The 18,507-nt window shown below is 39.2% G+C and overlaps 1 protein-coding gene across 1 annotated transcript; it reads right to left on the reverse strand.

The window, feature by feature from the left end:
* Positions 1-8,093: 8,093 nt before the first annotated feature.
* Positions 8,094-15,521, reverse strand: btg5.1.L (B-cell translocation gene 5, gene 1 L homeolog). The gene is given in 5 exon segments (NM_001114773.1): positions 8,094-10,644; positions 11,788-11,925; positions 12,162-12,351; positions 15,219-15,257; positions 15,504-15,521. Coding segments are annotated over 3 exon segments (531 nt in total). The 5' UTR covers positions 12,335-12,351; positions 15,219-15,257; positions 15,504-15,521; the 3' UTR covers positions 8,094-10,424.
* Positions 15,522-18,507: the final 2,986 nt, after the last annotated feature.

Genomic DNA, 18,507 nt, shown 5'->3' on the forward strand with positions numbered 1-18,507 from the left:
TTGTGTTGGACATGAGGTGTGTGCTCTACTGCAGGGGCCCCAACCGCCGGGCCACGAATATACCTGAACTGGACCAGCGAGTCAACATTTGACGTGGACGCACTGAATTTGAAGCGAACACACCCAATTTGACACGGCGCGCGCGCAGTTGACCCTGGTCCTTTCAAAAAATTCTGGCTTTATACCGGTCCCTGGGTCAAAAAAGTTTGGAGGCCGCTGCTCTACTGCACAGCCATTTTCATTGAATTTAGACTTCCCGCTCTTTGGGCACACACAGGGGTGCTGGATTAAATAAGTATTTTTCTACCTTTAGCATTGATTCATGTAAATCCACTGCAAGTTATACTGTAGATAAACAGTCATGGGTAAGTTCTGCCAGAGAACCAGTCATAAGCCCCACAGGCCCTGATTGCCAAAATAATCTTGGCTACCTCTCATGAAATAAAAACACCACTTGTAGAGACTGTGTCACAGGAAAGTTGCTCTACAAACTTTCTCTTGTTTTTTTTTTTTACCCAGAAAGATGGGTTTATGAACTTTTTTAAGCAGCCACTTACCTACTTGCTTTATTATTTGGTCACCCCCACTTCATTCAGAACATGGTGGTTAGTCCTTGAGACACTTATCTTTTTCTTGTCTTCTTCTTACATAGTAGTAACATAGTAAGTTAGGTTGAAAAAAGACACACGTCCATCAAGTTCAAACTTTTAGTTATTTTTTAAATTTTTTTTTTAAATCTGCCTAACTGCTAGTTGATCCGGAGGAATTAAAAAAAAAACATCTGAAGCCTCTCCAATTTGCCTCAGAGGGGGAAAAATTCCTTCCTGACTCCAAAATGGCAATGGGACCAGTCCCTGGATCAACTTGTACTATGAGCTATCTCCCATATCCCTGTATTCCCTCACTTGCTAAACACATCCAACCCCTTGTTACTCTTTGCATATCCTCGAGGCACTTGTAATGATCTTTGCCGCTATTCTTGGATCACTCTGGGCAGATCACAGGTTCCACTCCTGAGCTTTACACTCAAGCATTTGCTAAGCCTGGAAGATGGGTGCACAACCCAGTGGAAAATCACTCACATGGGTGCTAGTGGTTCTTTAACAGCACATAGAGTTATTAAACATTCAGGATAAATAGCAGCAACACACACAACAGCTCTTGGGGTTGTTCAGCTTTAAATTAACTTTATGGTGTAGAGAGTGATATTCTAGGACAATTTGTAATTGGGTTGAATTTTTTGTGTTTTTTGAGTTATTTAGCTTTTTATTCAGCAGTAGGGTTTCCACCTTTTCTGGAAAAAAATACCGGCCTTCCTATATATTTATCTTTTTTCCCTATTAATAACATTGGGATCAACCATCATTTTTACCGGCCAGGTGGCTACCCTATTCAGCAGCTTTGACATTTCAGCAATCTGGTTGCTTGAGTCCAAATTACCCTAGCAACCATGCAATGATTTAAATAAGTGACTAGATTATGAATAGGAGAGGCCTGAATAGAAAGATGAGTAAAAAAAAATAGCAATAACAATAAATGTGTAATTTGGTTTTTAGATGGGACCAGTGACCTCCATTTGAAAGGTGTATAGTGTCAGAAGAAATAAGGCAAATAATTAAAAAAGTATAAAAAAGAAAAATACAGGCCACTTGGAAAGTTGCTTAGCAGTAGCCATTCTGTGGCATATTATGATTTAACCTAAAGGGTAAACACCCCTTTCAAATACTCACCCTTGGGTTCCATTACAGGGCTCCTGTACCCTTGTACAATAAATGTCCATGCCTTTGGATGTATACACATGGGTGTGGGAGGGAGTTTGGGCTCACAGACAGGACCTGTGTGCATATTTATCTCCCCCTCTATGCAAAGGAGTGTAAATTTGGTGCTTTCCAGTGCCCATTTCCCAGCAATATGCCCCCAAACTAAAAGTGATATGTGTATTGGGGAATCCCTTCTCTTTTGCCGAGAAACAGGGAAGCAGTTGTGTTCTCTACAGGCTCATTGGAGCACCACTGACACCGATTAGCTCTTTCAGTATTTACTATTGCTTTCTAATCTTCTGTCTCATTAGCTAGATGTTACATTACTACAAGCTTAATCGATAATGAGACTCATTGCTCAGGGTGATTTAGCCTAAAGCTAATGTTGTGGATTCTCAGTCAGCAGTGATTAACCTACATGTGACATTACTAGTGATGGGCGAATAAATTCGCCAGATGCGAATACACTGCAAATTTCCGCATTTCACCACTGGCAAATAAATTTACGAAACTGGCATGAAAATTCGCAGGCGTCAAAAAATTTTGGACGCGCGCCAGAAAAGTAGCTTGCGTCAAAACCTTTGCATGTCAACATTATTCGGACGCTCATTGACTTTAACACTGGCATCAAAATTGACACGGGCATCAAAATTTGCAGTTCGCTAATTTTTTGCCGTTTGCAAATTTCGCTGGAAATTCGAGAATTTAAAATTAGCGGAAAACGCGCTGAAGCCAATGGTTGTCAAAATGAATTTGACACGCAACAATTTTGATGAGAGTGGCAATTTTTATACATGCGAAATATAATAATTTTCAAGCGCAACAATTTTTATGTATTAAATTCAATGGGTGTCAAAATAATTCTGACATGCGACAATTTTTTTGTTGCAGCGAATATTTCCACGATATTTTCGGAGCAATCCATGCCTGGTGAATAAATTCGCCATTCACTAAAACCCGTCAAAGTCATGTAGACGTTAATGCCAGAGGTCCTTTATACTATTTGAAGATGTTTATAGCTTTCATAATTAAGGCTACATTATTAATTCAATCGACTGAGTTGGGTTGATTGTTTTTTACATTTGAATTTTTTCTTAAATTAGAAATCATTTGAGTTAATTCAAGCTCATTCAAAGTCTAAAAAAGGTCTCAGCGCTCTAAAATTAGACCTTTGATAAATAACTCCCTAATAAAGTGTTGTACAACCTGCAGTCATTGAGTTGTTTTTACATAGTAACATAGTAAGTTAGGTTGAAAAAAGACACAAGTCCATCAAGTTCAACCTTTTAACTTTTTTTTTAACCTGCCTAAATGCCAGTTGATCCAGAGGAAGGCAAAAAAAAAAAAAAAACATCTGAAGCCTCTCCAATTTGCCTCAGAGGGGGAAAAAAATCCTTTCTGACTCCGAAATGGCAATCGGACTAGTCCCTGGATCAACTTGTACTATGAGCTATCTCCCATATCCCTGTATTCCCTCACTTGCTAAACACCATCCAACCCCTTCTTAAAGCTATCTAATGTATCGGCCTGTACCACTGATTCAGGGAGACAATTCCACATCCTCACAGCTCTCACTGTAAAAAACCCCTTATGAATATTTAGGTGGAACCTCTTTTCTTCTAATCGGAATGGGTGACCTTGTGTCAGCTGGAAAGACCTACTGGTAAATAAAGCATTAGAGAGATTATTAAATGATCCCCTTATATATTTATACAAAGTTATCATATCACCCCTTAAGCGCCTCTTCTCCAGCGTGAACATCCCCAATTTGGCCAGTCTTTCCTCATAGCTAAGATTTTCAATACCTTTTACCAGCTTAGTTGCCCTTCTCTGTACCCTCTCTAATACAATAATGTCCTGTTTGAGTGATGGAGACCAAAACTGTACGGCATATTCTAGATGGGGCCTTACAAGTGCTCTATACAGTGGAAGAATGACCCCCCTCCCATGACTCTATGCCCCTTTTAATACAGCTCAAGACCTTATTTGCCCTTGATGCTGCTGACTGGCATTGCTTGCTACAGCCAAGTTTATTATCTACAAGGACTCCAAGGTCCTTTTCCATAATGGATTTGCCTAGTGCAGTCCCATTAAGGGTATAAGTGGATATTTTTACATCCCAGGTGCATGACTTTACATTTATCAACATTGAATCTCATTTGCCACTTAGCTGCCCAGATTGCCAGTTTGTCAAGATCCTGTTGCAAGTGCCACATCCTGGATGGAATTAATTGGGCTGGATAGTTTTGTGTCATCCGCAAACACTGATATATTACTTACAATACCCTCCCCTAAGTCATTAATGAAGACGTTAGAAGTACAACTCTCCTTTTTTGTAGTTCAAGAACAGCTGAAAGCTATAGGTGGGAGGTATATGTATGGTTTCCTCCAGTAAGTGCACTGTTTGCTTAGTAACAATGTTTCGATGCAGTTTTTTTGTAACATTGGCCTGGCATTGTACATTCCTTATCTACTGCTATCTAATCCTGTGTTACTGAGAAGGAGGGCACCCAGGGGCAATCACAAAGTCTACCAGGTGGCATCACATCATGCACACAACACCTGCCTTATAGCTACAGGAATATCTGTTTCTCAGCAATAAATGATAGAAAGATGGATTACTTCTCCAGCCAGAAGTATAGGGAAAACCTTGGGTTAATAGCAACACCTGTATAAACATTACACAGCCATCTGCTGCTAACAGGGGCTAACACTCAATGATACTGCCATTGCTTCTTTTACCCTTATAGACCTGTGAAACTACTGTCTGTAACACTCACCATGACAAGGACCCCATGGAGAGGACACACAAGACATTATGGCAAAGGCTGGCCAAGGTGGCATGGTTTACAATTGGAAAAGAGTATATGAATATATTAGTTTACAGTTATAGGAACCATTCTCTGGAAACCCGTTCTCTAGAAATGTCCGAATTATGGCAAGGTCATCTCCCATAGACTCCATATAATAATAAAACAGTAACTTCTACTTGATCCCAACTAAAATATAATTAATCTTAATCCAGCCTATTGGGTTTATTTAAAGGGGTTGTTCACCTTTGAGATCTTTTCATATGATGTAGAGAGGGATATTCTGAGATTTTTGACAAATTTTTTATTATTGACGGTTTTAGAGTTATATGGCTTTTTATTCAGCAGCTCTTCAATTTGCATTTTAAGCAATCTGGTAACTAGGGCCCAAATTACCCTAGCAACCATGCATTGATTTTAATAAGAGACGGGAATATGAATAGGATAAGGTCTGAATAGAAGGATCAGTAATAAAAAGTAGCAATAACAATACATTTGTAGCCTTACAGCGCATTTGTTTTTTTTAGAAGGGGACAGCAACACCCGTTTGAAAGCTGCAAAGAATCAGAAGAAAAATACAAATAACTATAAAACTATAAAAAAATAAATAATGAAAACCAATTGAAAAGTTGTTTGGAATTGGTCGTTCTATAACATACTAAAATTACTTTAACGGTGAACCACCCCTTTAATGTGTACATGATTTTCTAGTATCAGGGCAAAAGATCCAAATTACACGATCCGGAAAGCCCTCTCCTGAGCATTCTGGATAACAGGTCCCATACCTATACTACAAAAAGGCTGTAGTGCCTCAGAGCTCGGTTTAAACGGCTCTACAGAAAGATATAAAGAAGTGTGTGAAAAATACTCTCAGTTTAGTCTTTGTCTGTTGATTACTTTTCTACACATCCCGTGTTGTTGTTGTTGTTATATGACCTTCTAGAGGAAGTTTCTTGGATTTCTACATTGCCCCAGGCACAGACAGTGGTCGGAGCTTTATGTAAATAAATACTTATTCCTTTCTGTTCTGCCTCTTGGCTTATCCAGAGCTTTATTCTCCTGTTAGGGCAGAGACACACGGGCAGATTCGGGGAGAATAGTCGCCCAATGACAAATAGGATATAGTAGAAAAGTCCTTATATACATTATTTTCCTGTACAGCGAGTGACACCACATTACATATTGTACATGAGCAGGGGGTGTCACTAGGCTATAACTGTATATACTAAATAACGGATTTTTCAGTCATTATTCCCATGTGCTGCTTAGCACCATGATCTTAGGCCTTAATGCATATCCTAGAGTTACCATAGCAACAATCTCTGGCTGTGGAAAGGCAGAACCAGAATAAATAATCAGAAATGATGTTTCCTGTCAGGTGATCAGTGAGTGACACACAGACCATCACAAAATAGCGTCTCAAGGTAAAAGATATAAAAGGGCCAGATTTACGGATATGTCTGTGCCAGTTGGATAAGATTCTTTAATAGGTCACTTATTATGATATCAGTTATCTGTTGGTTAGGGATTAGAATGTATAGATCTAATCTAATGATCTAATGTATAGATCGCCTTTAAGCGCATACATAATTTATCTTTATTTTCGATTTGTGACTTGTGTGTACAGTATATACACACAAAACTTTAACTGACACTGTATTTCTAGAATAAGACTGTGGCAACCAGAAAGCAGGCAGATTTGTATTCTTATTTACTAATTTCCCATACTTTCTGGTTCTAAGATTTAGGCCTAGCCGGTAAAACACCTGCCAAGGCCGGGGCCGGTATTATAAATTTACCGGCAATGCAATTGCCGGTAATTTGTAATACACTTAAAAAAAAGCCCCTGGCCTGCCCCCAATTCGCAAAGAACTTACCTTTTTCACAGCGCTGTGCGATGTTGCTCCGCCCCTTTTGTGGCACATTGCATAGCTCCACCCCTTTTAGCATCACAGACCACCCCCTTTTGGTGCCCACCCCCACTGGCCAGTAAAATTTTTTAATAAAGGTGGCAACCCTAGGTGCACAGCAGCAACTTTTCAATTGCCCTCCATTTATTTTTATTTTTTTTTGATAGTTTTTGAATTAATTGACTTCTTGACAGCTTTTACATTTGAGCCACTCACCCCATTTAAAAAGCAAATGCTCTGTAAGGCTAAAAATGTATTATGGCACACCTCCCAACTGTGCCGTTTTTAGAGGGACAGTCCCTCTTTTGACAGCTCAACCCGCAGTCCCTTGTTTGTACTGGAAAGTCCCATTTTTCTCTGCACTGAACAGCCAGAAAAAGAAACAAAGTTTCTAACTTAACCACAACAGAAGATAAGATACATTTGTAACAATTCAAATGTATCTAGATAAGCAAATAAGTAATTGTAACAATACACGATAACAGGTCCCTTGGGAAAAGTTCTATTTAAGTAAGAGGTTTTCAGTACTATATTTGTTTCAAAATTCTGATAAATTAAAGGGGACCTAAACTATGCTGCTGCCAAGTTTTCTAAAGATGACCACAATTAGGGGCATATTTATTATGTGGTGTAAAAATTATCCAAAAAAGGTGTAAAAAAAAGCAGCGTAAAATAAATGGCAAAAAGAAAAACGCATAAAAATTACTTTTTTTACATCGCGAAGACTGGTTATGTGTGGTGTATTATCCTGCTGTTTTACACCTCATAATAAATGTGCCCCTTAAATACAAGAAACTCCTGCTGAGCCACATTACTACTAGTTTCCTTATGGTCATGCACATTAATCTCTGCAATATATCTATCCATCCATTGTACTTTTATGCACTGTACAGCGCTGCGGCTCCTTAACAGCGCTTTACAATAAGTTATACATACAGGGTTACAAGGAAGTTATGAATTTAATTACTGCTCTCAAGTAAGGGTACTGGCCTTTCATTTTTGAATAAATTGCCTCTGTGCATGTATTTGTTCAGATAATCACTAAAGTTATTATTTGTAGTCAGTTGTAAAGCCTTCCATGATCTAGTCAGTTAGCCATATGAATGTTTATATGGCAAGTTGCTTAGTATTTAAAGGGTGCTTCAGCTTTAAGTTAACCTTTAGTATGTTATAGGGTAGCTAATTATAAGCAACTTTTCAATTCACCTTCCATTTTTACAGTTTTTGAATTATTGCCTTCTGACCCTTTCCAGCTCCCATCTAAAAAAGGTTCTGTAGGGCTTCAAATGTATTTAGTTTTTTTTTTTTTTTACTTGTGTTTCTATTCAGGCCTCTCCTGTTCAAATTCCTGTGTCTTATTCAAATTAATGCATGGTTTCTATGGATAGTTTAGACCCTAGCAACTAGATTTCTGAAATCTGCACTGCTGAATAAAAATCTAAGATCAAAACCCACAAATTAAATATGAAACCAATTACAATTAGTCTCAGAATATCATTACATCATACCACACGTTAATTTACATGTGAACAACCCCTTTAGATAAACTTGCAAGGACAACTGCAACTTTATGGTTCAGGCGTATTTTAGCACAAACATAAAAACACAAAAGGTTTGGTTTAAAGATTTAATCCAAAGTACAAGTGCCAATACATTTTGCTTAAAGCCATTGGAGCTGATACAGCTGGTAATTGTGAAAAGCCAACAGTAGAATGACACCTGTAGGGCAATAAAAAGTTTAATTTCTAGAACAAACTTTTCAAAGAAATATGAACACAACCACTTTCATTTTAGAAGGTTTAACTTGGATTACTGGATTTGTTGCATCTAAGTGTCTAGTAGCTTCCGACTGAGGTTACTTGGCAAACCACATTTAATAAAGAACGCCAGTTAACAGAACCACTATTTAGCAGGGGGGGGATTTTTACCTTTAGTGCTTGACTTAAAATATCTGACCAAGCCCAGAACTATTCTGGATCCTGGTTCATTAGCCAAAAATAATGCAACCCATTTCACAACTGGCTATCATTGTGCTTTTGCACTGAAGGATGAACATTAGCCATCAGAAACCCTGATAAAATCGCAGTATATACACTAAGTGCACAAATGATGGTCCCTATACCCTCCAAAAATATTTAATACCCACACTATAAAACAGGAGATATTATAGAAAGATGAATAAGGCGGACATATTCATTCACTCAGTTGGCAAGGTTTCCAAACAAGCAAATATATCCCCCAATATGCCCACCTTGGGTGGATAATATTGTTTTGCCCTAGGGCACAATCGCAATGAAGGAGATACAAAAATTCCGATACAGTCAATGATCAGACAGAAAAATCAAAACATGCCCGATTGAGATCTGGCTGACTTTGGCCAGATATCGACCGCAGAAACCCACTGGACAGCACCAATACATGGGCAGAGCCCCAATACATGGGCAGATAAGCGGCTATATTGGTGTAAAGATCTAAAATCAGCAGCTTTAATCTGCCCATGTATGGCCACCTAACAGAAGCCAAGTTGGGGGAGGGGGGTCTGTCAGTGCTTTAACCTTCAGGGAAATAAAATGAGCCCCTGGTTTGCCGGCAGTTTAAATGGAATCCGGACCCTGGTTACAAGTCTTTAGATTTAAAAAAAAAAAAAAAAAGAAAAAGCTATTTGAATATAATAGGGAGCAACCATCAAGAGTTCCATTAAGCCCAAAAGTCTATTAAAGTAACCATTATATTCATAGGGGGAGAACTTTTAAAAGTAAATTGTTCTAGAACTTTATAAAAAGTAGGGATACACCGAAACCACTATTTGGGAGTGGGCCAAATTCCTGAATCCTTGGTGAAAGATTCGGCCAAATAGTAAACCAAATCCTATTTTGCATAGGCAAATTAGGGGCAGGAAAGGAAAAAGTGGAAAAAAAATTGACGAAAAGTCATTCCCTACCCGCTCCTAATTTACATATGCGAATTGGGATTCAGATTCGGTTCAGCCAGGCACAAGGATTCGGGCGAATCCGAATCCTGGATTCGGTGTATCAGTATTAAAAAGCAGAAAAAAAAAAAAAAAAAAAAGGTCTCAGGCAGGTTGTGCATTTGACCCTCCAGTTTAAAAAGTGCAAATCCCAAAAACAGAGGATGCTGGGAAAAAAGTGACACCTGGAAGGTTGACAATATGGCATGCCTTCTATCAAGTTCAATAGTCACATGCCCAGATAACTAAAAACAAGTACTTCATATAAAAAATCTATTTTCTATCACTGGAAAGTGGCAGTTACCATTCCCTTATGTTTAAATGCAGATGGGTGTTCTGTACACAGATTTAATAGTTTTACTCTTATGGCTAGGTCTCATGATTTAAGTCTATCTAGTGAAGAACTTTAGACTTCATAGAACACCATCTAGTGGTCACAGACATAAGTAGGATGTTCTGTTATAACAAACATTTCAACTATTTTGTACATAAGTTCTCGTACACTCAAAGTTATACGTTCATACTTAACTGAAGGGAACAGAGAAACCTTACTCATTAGGATATGTTCCTGTCCTGACATTTTCATCAAATAAAGTGCAATTGGTTAGAGGGTTCAAGCCAACACTGATGGTGACTGACCCAATTTCCATCTACTAAAGAGGTTTCTTTAAAGGGAACACAATGACAAGCAAGGTGTGTGTAGGGGTAAGAGGATAAGATAGTTAAAATAAAAATTAAAATTGGTCTAGTGCGATTTAGGTCACTCTTGCACAGCTGAGAGAAGCCATTAGAGAACACTGGCACTGTATCACCATTGGAAGAGAGACCGCTAGATTTCACCACTGTGTGCCAGTTGCTTCCAGTCTGTTCTGAGCCAATTGTCTATACAAAGTAGGAGGCCTTTACAATCCAGACATTGTGCCCATGCCCTTGGTTCCTGAATGAGGAGAAATTCATACTATGTTCACTAGAGATCCTATGTTTGGGGTGTAATGAAGGCATTACTCGTTTCCTTTGAAGCTGTAGCTTTCTCCCCGGTTGTCTCATCATCAGACGAGTTCTCAGAAACAGACTCAGAGGAAGGTCCCTCTGAGGAATAATCAGAAGTCTGCTCTGAATGCTTCCTCTTGTTTACTTTGACTGCCTCTTCATTTTTGAACGACGCTATTGTGAAGAAGTCAGTGTGCTCCCCAAACCTAAAAAAAAAAAAACACAGTATTACAGTATCTATATGGAAATAGAAAAACAATTAAAGGCATTCTAGCTAAGAGGTAAAAAGGGCAAGGACCAACCAGAAGTTTTAGATACAGTGCAACTAACCAGTCTTCATTCTCCTCTTTCTGCGACTTTACTCTGCTCACTGCTCTTACATTCCTTTCATTATTTTCCTTGTTCTCCCTATGTTTCTTCTCAGCTCATCCACTCCCATCTTATATTTTTTTTTATCTCAAATCAGATGGCCATTTTTATCTCAAATCAGATGGTGGCCATGCTTAGAAGACACTTAATACCAGGACCTCTTGGCCAGTCAAAGTGTGGGAGGAAAGGTAGATAGATGGTTAAAAAAGTAAGCCTTAAATACAAGTGAATATAACATTTATGAGGGTGCTATTCCAAGCATTTTTGCAATGTACATTATTATTATTTTTTAATGCCAAGATACATGAACTGTTCTCAATTAATTTTGTTACGACAGCACCACCTGCTGGTCATTTTCCCACTCGTCTGACCACCAAGTAGCCAAGGAAGTTGTCAGGAGAAAAGGGGCTGGTTTGATGTTTTTCTGGTTAGGAAAGATTTGAGAAAGGTTTCTACTTATGAAAGCAGCCTCTTTCTCCTGACAACCTCCTTGACTACTTGGTGGTCAGAAAATAACCATCAAGTGGCTCTACTGTAAAAAAAAATTAATGTTAACAGTACATGTATTCTTTAATATCTTTGAATTAAAAAAAGATATAAGTGTACATTGGAAAAGTGCTTAGAATAGCATCCTTGTCAATTTTACATACCCCTTATTTCTAGGGTTTACTCATTCTTTAAGCAGACTGGAGGACTCAACAGGGAACCTGGTTCTCTCAACAGTACAACCCATCCTAGTATAAATTAATCAGAAGGAATTTCACTTTACCATGAGCTAACCACATGCTAGTATATATAGTATATATTGAAAAGGGAGGCTTGGTTGCTCAATACCAGGTGTACCTGTACACCAAGATATGGATTTTAAGAAATACAGGTTGTCTGGCTTTCTCCTCAACACATAGGATAACCCATCAATGCAGAAGTAGGTTCTATTATTGCTTCAGAGCCAGGACACACAAGTTAATCTGGATTGTTACCTGCCACAAACTTCAAGTGGGTCAATCCAAATGGTCATCTCGCCTGGTAGAGGAAGTCTTGAGTAATCTAAGCCACTCATTGCACAAGCCAGAAGCAAGGACTCATCCACATACTGCCAGGAATTGATGCGGATACATCTGTTCAACACAAAATGACATCTGAATATTTTGCTGTAGCTGTAGGGGGTGATGGGGAAAGTTTAAGGCCAGGAAAGACAATGGAAGCTCATGCTAACGCTAAAGCTGTAATATGAGATTTGGGGAGTAACCAACGTTAATTCAGCTATACATAGCTGAACTGGACAAACCCATAGCAAAAATAATGCAAATTTAGTGGCCCTTTGAAAAACGCATGCCCAGTGGCTGTTTAATACCTGTAAGCCTGACCCCGGTTCGGCTTGTCTGGATACCAGTGGCCTTGGTATTTCTTGTGCAGGAGATGCGCCATGTTCTCTGCCAAAACCACCAGTTTCTCAGGCTTTATCCTCCTCTTAAGGCTCAGAATCTTCACAAGGAAAGTGACTGCCGCCTCTATTTCTCTATGCATCTTGGTATACGTGAAATCTGTGTAGGCAAAATGATAATCAGAACCCAGAAACCAACTCCCAATAAAACCCTGAAGCTACAATCAACAGTGGTACCTTTTCAACTATTCCATGGCAGTGAGCTTCTCATAGAGGAACAGGAATGCCAACACTGCGCACACATACATACAAGTATATGGTGTTTATATGGTAGTCAAGCATTAACTTATGCTAGAATGGAGAATGTTACAAAGCTTTATAAAGAGACCCCCATTGTGAGTTCACAACTGTCATTTATCCATGAGAGCAGCCAGTTGCAATTCAGGCATGCTACACTACTAGAAGACATCACCGAGCCCCTGCATGGCTTTCACCAAGTCACTGCTAACAATAATCCTACAAACAAGATGTATTAATAGTAATAAGTCCATGTTTGATTTGCAGCAGGGGGACAGTTTTTGCAACAATGTTGATCGACAGCTCAATAGAACGGGGGGCTACATGGGAATATAACAGTGACAAGCGACGTTGCAGCCGTGACCACTCACTTATGTATGCACCCCACTACTGTAAAACACCGATATATTCCTATGCACTGTACAAAGTGATAAAGGGGTAGTATACTCTGCTGCACTGCTCTACCAAACGTATCTACTCAGTTTAACTACAACCCCCCCCCCCCAGAATAATAATGGTTCATGCATGCTGGGAGTTGTAGTTCAACAACATCAGGATTTTTTTCTTAAAGGGGTTGTTATCCGTTTTTTAACTTTTAGTAAGATGTAGAGTGATATTCCAAGACAATTTGGTTTTCATTTTAGGTTTGTGGTTTTTGAGTTATTTAGCAGCTCTTCGGTTTGCAGCTTTAGCTGGTTGCTAGGGTCCAAATTACCCTAGCAGCCATGCATTTATTTGAATAAGGGAAGGACTAAGAAGCAACGTGCCAGGATGCGTCATGCTGAGAGGAAAGGCAGACGCCAAATATAATGTAAGTGATCGAAACAACGCCGCTACAAACTACATGTATCCGATACGACTGTTGGATGTGAACGGCGCATGATAGGTCTTCAGCCAACAGTTGTGTTGTGTGTCGTTTGTACATGCAATGTTTCAATCACTTCCATTTTATTTGGTGCCTCCGACTGCTTGCCTGCATTTCCTATTGTCGAGACACATTGCAGCAAATAGTTTTGTGGAGTTCTGGCAGCACCGAAACCAGTGCAATTAGCATCAGAATTTAATAATCAGCCCTGCAGCATCAGCTTTTATTACAGGGGAAGCTCATTTTCTGCTGGATAATTAGTGACGAGCCCTAAGCTTAGCTTCTCAACAGCCAATCAGAGCCCACTGAGCATGTGAGTGTCACAGACACTTTCCAAGATGGTGACCCCCTGTGACAAGTTGGAAGTCCTGGATCATTGCTGCTATTGAGAAGCTGAAACTTTAGCCTCGTGCAATAAGTTCAGTATATAAAATATGGCATTTTTAGCCATATTCATTTTTAAGGGTTAGTTCTCCTTTAACCTACAGCTGCACACAAGGCACATGAATGATAAAGCCCACTCTGTGCTACAAGTTCATCAATTGCTTTTATGAATCTATTCACTTTACAGCCACCCTATTAAAATGAGAAATAAAGGCAAAGGAAAATTGTTATTTCTGTCACACAGTAGAAATACACTTGCAAAGGACTATCCAGAAACCCGGCCCTACACACGTGTGAGCAATAAGCTTAAAGTGGTTCTAGATGCAGAGAGCATTTGCAATTGGTTCTCATTTTTTATTATTTGTGGTTTTTGTGTTAATTTAGCTTTTTATTCAGCAGCTCTCCAGGTTGCAGTTTCAGCAATCTGTTTTCTAGGGTTACCTTAGCAATCATGTATTGAGTTAAATAAGAGACTGTCATATGAATAGAAAAACGAGTAATAAAAAGTAGCAATAACAATACGTTTGTAGCCTTACAGAGCAATTGTTTTTAGATGGGGTCAGTGACCCCCATTTGAAGCTGGAAAAGTCAGAAGGCACATAAAAAATGAAGGCCTAATAAAACGTTGCTTAGAATTAGCCATTCTAGAACATACTAAAAACGCCCCTTTGATGTGGGCTATAGACATCCCAGCGCTGCTCTGATCTTTGGGAATCTAAGTGTCAGGGTTCCGAACATTCTACCCAAGTCTTATAGGGTGTTACTGAACATATAAGGTGGGGGTGGGTTTATACATGCCTAGTTAAAGGAAAACTATACCCCCCAAACAATGTAGGTCTCTATTAAAAGATACTGAGTTAAACAGCTCATGTGTAAAACCCTGCTTCATGTAAATGAACCATTATCATAATAATATACTTTTCTAGTAGTATGTGCCATTGGGTAATCATAAATAGAAAATTGCCATTTTAAAAAATAAGGGCCGCCCCCTGAGATCGTAAGATTCACTGTGCACACATACAAACCACATGTAAGGTCACATGAGCCAATTAACAGACAGAGTTCTGCCTTTTGCTTCCTCACTTCTTCCTGTTACAGTTAGTGTTGTAGTATTTCTGGTCAGGTGATCTCTGAGACAGCACAGATAGAGTCACGAAATGGTGGTTCAAGGCAAGAGATGTAAAAGGGCAATATTTATGAAAATATATATTCCAGTTTGGTAAGATTCTTTAATATGTCATTCAATTTGATATAAACTATCTGTTGCTTAAGTATTCATTTTGGGGGTATAGTTTTCCTTTAAGTCCTAATCTGAATGTACGCTGCAGACTGCACTGATCTCTAAATTAAAGCGTATATATATTTAGATGATAAATGGCCTGGCACGTGTAGTTTTTATATGAATGTAATTGGGTTTTAGGGTTATTAACAGAGATTGGAGTAATACATAATTATACATGTATAAAAGGGTATAAACTTACTGTAGTGCTGCAGAGATTATAGTAGATCCTTGCACAGCGCTGTATAAAGGAGAAGAAATCCCAACTCATCATTATCATTAGACCCTTATTATAAGAAACAGTTAAGATATTACAGCACAATTTAAACCAACGGACAACTCAGGGTAATAAAGCAATACCACAATAAATCATATATATATATATATGAAAAAATTGTAGATCCCTCCACCACTTGAAAAACAAAAAAAATCACAAATGAAGGACTAATCCCCGTACAAGATAAAACACGTTACAGGTCCCACTCACCAGCAAAGGAAACACTTGTATAGAATTTACTAATAATCCCCCTCCCCCTGAGTCTAATATATAGCCTTCAGCATGTAGGCGTGTCACACAGACACCATTAATATACCAAATTAGAAGCAGCTGAAATGGATCACATGGTTATAAAATACCTGCGGCAGGGTTGGACATGGCCCCAAAACTTTTTCCAGATACCATTTAGCTTCATTTTTTCTATTGTTAACAATTGTTTCTGTTAAAATAAAAAATATAATGTACTGAGGTTGCTATGTATATTTATATCTTTCTTATAAGGCTGGCATGCATGTAGGCATGCCAGCTTATTGCATGGTGCATACTTTTGCATTACAGTGCTGTAATATAAAATCCCTCTGCTGCATGGCTGTATAGTTAGAAATAAAATCCCCATGCTGCATGGCTGTATAATTAGAAATAAAATCCCCATGCTGCATGGCTGTATAGTTAGAAATAAAATCCCCATGCTGCATGGCTGCATAATTAGAAATAAAATCCCCATGCTGCATGGCTGTATAATTAGAAATAAAATCCCCATGCTGCATGGCTGCATAGTTAGAAATAAAATCCCCATGCTGCATGGCTGCATAATTAGAAATAAAATCCCCATGCTGCATGGCTGTATAATTAGAAATAAAATCCCCATGCTGCATGAATGCATAATTAGAAATAAAATCCCCATGCTGCATGGCTGTATAATTAGAAGCACAATGTTGCAGCTTACTGTTGGTCAGGCAGCATGCATCTGAACTGTATTAGTCACTGCATTATAAGTATTGCTTGCATGTCATAAAGGAATGGGGTGACAGCCATGCAGCATGGGGATTTTATATTAAAGCACTGCAATGCAAAATTATGCACCATGCAATAAGCTGCCATGTAGGGTTGCCACCTTTTCTGGAAAGAAAATACCGGCCTTCCTTTATATTTATCTTTTTTCCCCTATTAATAACAGTGGGATCAACCATCATTTTTACCGGCCAGGCCTGTAAAATACCAGCCAGGTGGCAACCCTACTGCCTACATGCATGCCAGATGTTTGCATGTAGAATACTTTTGCATTGCAGTGCTATAATATAAAATCCCCCTGCTGCATGGCTGTATAATTAGAAGCACAATGTTTTAGCTTGTTGTTGGCCATGCAGCATGCATCTGAACTGTATTAGTCACTGCATTATACTGTAAGTATTGCTCGCATGTTACAAAGAAATTGGGTGACAACCCTACTTAAAATTAGGTTTTATTTTCCCCTTAAGCACCCCACTGAAATGTCTCCGCACTGATGATTATGTATTGTGTTCCAAAGCCCCTTTAAAACAGACACATAAAACCGAACTCCTGCATGACAAAATATTCAGATACATGATGCAAAGTGTATTGGTTTCTGCACAGCCTTGTGGTGAGTGGCTGAATTAAAGGGATAGCAAACCTTGCTACACTGCTCAACCCAACTTTACTCAGTTGTTGCTGGACTGCAACTCCCAGAACAATATAACATATATTGAATTGTGATGCATGCTGGGAGATGTAGTCCAACATCATAGGGGTTGTATTCTTAAAGCAATATTGAACTGTTCCAAAGCTTTCCCCCAAATCTCCACAGCCAGCGGCTGCTTTAAAGTGCTAAGAATCCTCCAATGAGAATCCCAGCTGATCTGTATAAATCTGACTCCTTGTTCTTTGTTCCTGTAATTGGAGTTGGAAGCTTTAAGCCCAGTTTCCCATCACCGAACAAGTCTGTCCTTTATCCCCATGTCTGATTCCAGTGTAATATCATCAAGAAATCAAATAACATAATTATCTCTATATGTAAGATATCAGCAAGATGTCTGACATGGTGCTGGGAATCTGAATTCATATTGGTCAGTTCTTTAGAATTGATAATGAAGTTTTTTTTTTATCAGTAGAATTCTCATAATTACATTTTCCAGCAACTTCTATAGAAAACAAGGGGGCACTGTGGGACAGTGCTACGGCTGTAACGGTCTACAACCCCTTTGACTGCTAGTTAGTTATATCCCGGGAATTGATGTACGTAGTTAGGGTTGCCAGGTTTTTTGAAGGGCTGTCCAAATTAGGAAAACCAGGAAGGATTTCCTGAGATTGACACGGCGATCGGCCAATCAGCGATCGGCCAATCAGCGATTGTCCCATCATAGTCCTGCCGCAATGTCACGCCCCGCCCCGATACATCACAGCCCCAGAAGTTGCCCATTGTGGCATTAGGGGAGGTGAGTGAGAGTTGGGTGGAGAGCAAGGGTGCTGTGTCCTCATGGTGACAGAGGGCAAGTGAGACAAAGGATATGAGCAGGAGCGGGAGAAACAGATACTTGCATCTTATATACAGCAATATGGTTTGGATGAATACATGTATGATGTCACTATGAGTCTATAATGGGCTTGTAACCCATAGCAACCAATCAGTGATTGCTTGTTTTTCAGCTAACTTCAAGTAGAATAATGAAAGTAAAAGTTTGATTGGCAGGGCCAGATTTACATAGTGGGTGCCCCTAGGCCCACTGCCGTTCATCGCCCCTGTCCCCTCCCCTTTATTCGTGCAAATTTTCATCATCTTGACCAGACCAATGAGGATTGTGCATGGGAAATTTAAAAAATGATTGTATCTCCAGCGCATCCCCAGTGTTTTTGATCCAATGTGGGTGAGGTTGGACAGCATGCCGCCCCCCTAAAATCCTGCCGCCCTAGGCCCCTAGGTGGCCTTTCCACAAATCCGGGCCTGTTGATTGGTTAACATCGGTTACTGTCCAGGTGCAGATTTGTCCAGTGATTAAAATAGCCCCATTATAAGACTAATAAACAAATATTATTAATATGGTACTTTGTTCCCTATCGATGAAAAGATGAGTATAGGACAAAATAGTTGCACCTTGAAAAAGCAATGGTGTGTAATACATTGGTTTTTTTTCTTGCAAACACCTCTTACTATGCCAACATTTTAGTCTAAAATCAATTACTCAGCCTGTGTCAGTGT

This window comes from Xenopus laevis, chromosome 7L (genome assembly GCF_017654675.1).
Source record: "Xenopus laevis strain J_2021 chromosome 7L, Xenopus_laevis_v10.1, whole genome shotgun sequence".
Taxonomy (NCBI): Eukaryota; Metazoa; Chordata; class Amphibia; order Anura; family Pipidae; genus Xenopus; species Xenopus laevis.